Source organism: Varanus komodoensis, unplaced genomic scaffold (assembly GCF_004798865.1).
Source record: "Varanus komodoensis strain SLA01 unplaced genomic scaffold, ASM479886v1 scaffold6_2, whole genome shotgun sequence".
In the NCBI taxonomy this organism is placed as follows: Eukaryota; Metazoa; Chordata; class Lepidosauria; order Squamata; family Varanidae; genus Varanus; species Varanus komodoensis.
Window position 1 is genome coordinate 9545693 of NW_025336346.1, and position 6000 is coordinate 9551692.

The 6000-nt window shown below is 41.0% G+C and overlaps 1 protein-coding gene across 1 annotated transcript in view; it reads left to right on the top strand.

Annotated features, from left to right (window-relative positions):
- SLC6A11 (solute carrier family 6 member 11) overlaps window positions 1–2558 on the top strand; it is a 123261-nt gene extending 120703 nt beyond the window's left edge. Inside the window, exons 14-15 of the mRNA XM_044451286.1 lie at window positions 75–245; window positions 2409–2558. Of these exons, the coding sequence (XP_044307221.1) occupies window positions 75–245; window positions 2409–2558 (321 nt within the window). The remainder of the gene's footprint in view (window positions 1–74; window positions 246–2408) is intronic.
- Window positions 2559–6000: the final 3442 nt, after the last annotated feature.

The window sequence follows — 6000 nt, forward strand, 5'->3', positions numbered from 1 at the left end:
AACTGACTGGGTCAAATGAGCTTCCTGAGCACTTGTTTTTTTCAAACATGGCTAATTTTTCCTCTCTATTTTAGGGCATCTTCATCTTTTTCTTGGTGAAATATAAGCCTCTGAAGTACAACAATGTATATACATACCCAGACTGGGGCTATGGCATTGGCTGGATGATGGCTCTCTCCTCCATGATTTGCATTCCTTTGTGGATCTGCATTAAATTCTGGAAGACAGAAGGAACCATGTTAGAGGTGATGTGTGTTTTTGTAACAATATTGCTTGATATAGCAGATGCACTTTTAAGTAAAGGACCCTGGAGGAAATCAAGCTGTATGAAGCACAGTCCTAAAAAAATGCCTATAATCAACCATTGAATGGACAAAATGTACAGATGTGGACTATACTCAGCTTAACCATTTTGGCTTTGCTTCGAAGATGAGGCACAGTGGTAACCATGAAGGAAATGACTTAGTGCATTGCATTGGCCATGAAGTTTCAGTGACTGATTCAGTGAAGGTTCAGCCACAACAGTCTTTAGACTTGACCGCCACCTTGATGCAGTTACTTCTGAGGCTGGGTGGCCCTTCACAGAAAACATTTCCTCACCCTTTGGCTAGGAGGTCATTGATACCGCCAAAATGAGCATACTGTTTGTTGTTAAGTGCCATCAAGAGATCTCACACACTATGATTGAGTGACCCTATGAATGAATGTTCTTCAATGTGTCCTACCTTTCCCAGCCCTGTTCAGCTCCAATAAACAAATGTACTATACAAAGAAGAAAACTGAAAATATGAGGGTAGTGGTTCCGCTCCTATCTCGATGGCCGGTTCCAAAAGGTGGTGCTGGGGGACTATGGCTCTGCACCATGGCAGTTATGCCATGGAGTACCGCAGGGGTCCATTTTGTCCCCCTTGCTGTTCAACATTTACATGAAACCGCTGGGAGAGGTCATCAGGAGGTGTGGGCTGCGGAACCATCAGTACGCTGATGATACCCAGCTCTACCTCTTGTTTTCCACCAATCCAGGTGAGGCAGTGGCTGTACTGAACCGGTGCCTGGCCGAGGTAATGGGCTGGATGAGGGCCAATAAACTGAAGCTCAGTCCAGACAAGACGGAGGTCCTGTTGGTTGGTGGTTCTGGCTTTGGAGAGGGTGAACTGAACCTTGTTCTGAATGGGGTTGCACTCCCTCTTAGGGACAAGGTCCGCAGCTTGGGAGTGCTCCTCGACCCGGAGCTTTCACTAGAAGCTCAGGTGACAGCAGTGGCGAGGAGCGCTTTCCTCCAGCTTCGGCTGATCCACCAGCTGCGCCCCTATCTGGAGTATGACTGCCTCGCGACAGTGACACATGCATTGGTGACTTCCCGTCTCGACTTCTGTAACGCGCTCTACGTGGGGCTACCCTTGAAGACGGTCCGGATACTTCAACTGGTTCAAAACAGAGCTGCCAGGCTGCTGACGGGGACTGGGCGTTGTGTTCACATGACTCCAGTTCTCCGTCAGCTTCACTGGCTTCCCATTGAAGTCCGGGCCCAATTCAAGGTGTTGGTGATGACCTATAAAGCCCTAAACGGCTTGGGTCCTGGTTACCTGAAGGAGCGCTTGCATCCATATATGCCCAGCCGCCCCTTGAGATCAGCGGGGGAGGCCCTTCTCCGGGAACCCTCCGTGAAAGAAATTAGGAGGGTGGGTACTCGGAGGAGGGCTTTCTCTGCGGTGGCGCCTAAGTTATGGAACACGCTCCCCAGAGAGGTCCGCCTGGCGCCGTCGTTATTTGTTTTTCGGTGCCAGGCAAAGACCTTTTTATTCAAGCTGCATTTTAACTGTTAACATTATTGGTTTTATTTGGCCAGGGCGGCTTATTTTATACTGTATTGTTGTATTTTAATTTAATATATATATTTTTAATTCATATTATAATTATTTTAACTTGATGATGTGAGCCACCCCGAGGCTTCGGCGAATGGGGCGGCATAAAAATGTTTTAATAAATAAATAAAATAAAATAGTTCAGTCCCTGTAACCTACCAAGCTAAAGAGAAGCTACTATCATATATTATATTCTGCTAGTCCCAAGCAGGCAGGGCACACATTCAGCTGGTGGGCTGAATTGTGCTTGATCAGTCAGGTTGTGCAGGCCAGGACTAACATGTAAGGGGGATGGGGACACAGCTTAGTGGAAGAGGACAGAGTTTGCATGCCTGGTTCAATCTTGGGATCTGGATGAGACCAGGAAGACCACTGCCAGTCAGAGCAGACTCGAATGGTACATAATTTGACCCAGTCTGAAGCAGTTCCCTATATTCTTCAAGCATGTTTTAGTATGATTTGATCTTGCTTCTTATACATTGGTGGTTGCAGTGCGGGGAGAGAGGAGAACTAACGTTTTCCATTATCTTCATTTATTTCCAGAGATTCAGAAAACTGATTGTGGCTAGCCCAGATCTGAAAATGAGAGGAAAGCTTGGAATAGGCTCGTATGCTACAGTAAATGACTGTGATGCCAAACTGAAAAGCGATGGCAATATTTCAGCCATCACGGAAAAAGAGACACATTTCTAAAAGAACTTTCTTTTGAATTGTTTTTATATAAATAAATAAGTAAATAAATAAGTAAATAAATAAATACTTCACTTAATTATTTAGGCCAGCTTGTTTTGCACAACTTTATTAACAAGTTAATTTTAAAGTGAACTTGTATACTTGTTTAAAAGTGTTTTTAATTATATTATATAAGTAACAATTATATATATATTATATATATAAAATGAAATAGAATTGTTAGTGATGACTTGTAATATGGTGATTTCAGTAAGTGCTTTATAGATCCTAGAAGAATCTGTATAATGTGTTGTAAACTTTTATACTTTGGTGTGTGTTTTTAAAGGCATGGTGTTGTATAGATATATACTTTCTAATTTGTAAGCATTTCAGACCATTTCAGCTTCTACTGTATGTATATAAAGGGAATCACAGTGTCCTTATTATGTTAATATCTAAGGGAATTGTCTTCTGATGTGTAGCTTTGTTTCAACGTGTACCTTCCTGAATTTGGGCTTGATCCAAACCCCATTCTAAACCTGGTTTGCATAACATGATAGCAAGCTGTGGGTATTGTTGCATTCTGCTGGGCATCTTTTTTGCAGGGTACCTGTGAGCACATGGCTCAGTGTGGCTTGTCTTGTTGTGCAGACCTGGGTGCCATGACTTGTTGAAAGTGGGAAGCAACCCAACAGCAGCCCGTGGGTTATTTGAGGGTTACTGGCCATTCCAAGGAACCAGACCATTGAGGTTCCCTTGACACAGCAGCCTGTACTGATGTGGGTAATTATGCAAATTTTACCAGCACACTGAGTGGACAAAAAAGCCCCACCGTGGGTCATTTACTGCATCATGGCCAGGTGATCATGCATACTCAGCCTGCAGGTTTGCCAGATGTCACTAGCCTCAAGCAATGATGGCCTTCAATACTTTGGCTTTTACGCCAAGTAAAGAATGTATATGAGGCTAATTTGCCCAGGTCAGACTCTGACATTTGAGAAACCTGCTCTCAGAGGTTTGGAGGTAATGCATTTTCGTACAAACTTCTGACGATGGACCCTGCTTTACCCACTGGACACAGTCAGGAAACTAAGTGATAAACCACCTTGGACTTATATGACTCAAACAGCGGCCCCCACACCTCATGAAAGTCACCTTCGAAGCTCTCGTGAGTTGCAGAAGCATGGGGCTTTCTTTTCCAAGAGAGAAGGTAGGTGTTTAAACAAACAATAGCACTTCAAATAATGTCTCGATCAGAATTGTGGATTGTATCTGTTATTTGTAAAGCAGGAGGAGGCAAATCCTCATTGTGGAGCGAATTGGGAGAAACACATCCCTAAATGTCAAGCTATCCAACCTGTCACACTCTTAGAAATGTGATGGAAAGAAGTCATCACTGAATTACTATTTTTTCTGAACTCACTATAGAAATTATTTTTATATATAAATGAGCTATTAATAGAATAGTGACTTTATAATAGTGTTTGAATTCATAGGTGCTGTTTCATGGGATTTTTTAAAATATTCACATTTTATATTTCTTTGCATGACCCGGTGACTGCAGAAATCATCTCATTATTTTGGATTTGGCTTTTTCACAGGGAAACACACATGTGTTTGTGCACGTGACACTGAAAAAACAGTATAATTGGATAGCAGGAAATGATGCTGTCAGACTTTAGTATCATTAAGCACTTTTCAAAAGCTATTGAAAGCAGATGCTTTTTAAACCACTGATGAATGTGACTGTGATAATATGTAGCATATATATGGCATTTTAACGTAACCTGGTATTCAAAATTTCATTTATTGTATAATAGCTATCACTTGGTCCAGTATTCAGTTACTAAGCAAGATTAGAATCTTAAATTCATCCATATGCCCACATGTCTTAATATCGTATGGGAGAAAATCTACCTGTCTACTAATCGAGCAGCCTAACTATGGATAGAACAAGGCAAGTGGTCAGGTAAGCGTACTTTCAAGGATAACGAAGGCTGCGATTCCATACACACCCACCCATGAATAGACCTGCATAGGATTGTGCTGCAGTCCAAATCAAGACACCATTCCTGGACTTGATTATACAAATCTACCACGGGCAAAATGTTTTTTGTTCAAGTATTGCTGAATTTGATGTTCCTCTGGGCATTTTATGCTTATATGGCCCTTTTAATAAAATGGGACAAGGAATGTTACTTTGCACCTGGATTCACAGCAAATATGTTTAAACTCAGGAACATGTTATCCATCATATTGTTTGATGGAGTGGCTTCTCACCCAGCTTTCAAAGTGAACCCATTTCAATATGAATGGTGCACTCTAGCATGCATACCTATATATACCAAAGCACCAGTTTTTAAACAATTTCTTATAACAATCTAAAAATAGCATACCACTGGGAGCGGGAAAAAGCATGGTATATATTACGTCAGGTGTGTTACTAGGAGTAAACTCTTCAGAACTGCATTAATTTGCATAATGGAGAATATGCATACCAAAAAGCAGGTACTTTTAGCATGTTCATTACATATTCAAAGATGTTCTAGGTCAGTCTACTTCTTACCTATTAAGTCTATTGGACTAATATAATAAAATCTAAATGCTCAAGGGATATGAGAGGTGCAAGTTAAAGGAATATCTTCACTGCATCCTTGCAGTTTTATCTCTTCTTTCCATAGATTTTATTAGTTCAAAAATAACTGGGAAGGAGAACAAGTTGGACCTTGACACACACATGCATGATTTGCTCTTGACTCCTCTGACCATATGAGGTACAAACTTATACTATTGACATTTTTATTTATTTGCACATTTTGTTGGACAGCTATATCATCAATGTGTTGTCTTTTTCAAGTTCTAGAATACGCCAAGTATAAAGCCAAGCTGTTAATTTGGAATGCTGACTGATCTGTCTTCCTATGTGGATGTGTGTGAGCCAGTGAGAAGTTCAAATTTGTAACGTACAAGCACTGGGGAATAGTTTTAAGGGATCCTACTCATCAAAGCTAGCCATATATATGAGTTTTCCAAAGTAAGAAATGACGTGTTTCAGTATGTAGAGTTCACTGCCCTGACATCAACTTGCAATGGTATAGTTTTGGGCACCCCAGGCTCTTTCTTACATTAAAGTGTCTTCAGCGCAATCCTATGCAGGAGCACTTGGAAGTATGTTCCACTGCATGCAATGGGGCTTTATACCAAGTAAATGTGGATAGGGTTTCATTATTACTAAAAGAATGTTTTTATCCAATTATCCCATCATGTACTGTTTATGGAATATGATTCCTATTATGCTGCTATGAACTATTTCACCAATAGCTTTATACACATACATGTGATTTGGCATGGTCTAAAGCAGTGTTTCTAACTTGCTGTGCTTGTATTTGTGCAGATTTACTATTTCACTCATTTAACACTTGTACTTATTTTTTTAATGTATTGGGGTGGGGGGGGGAGTTGG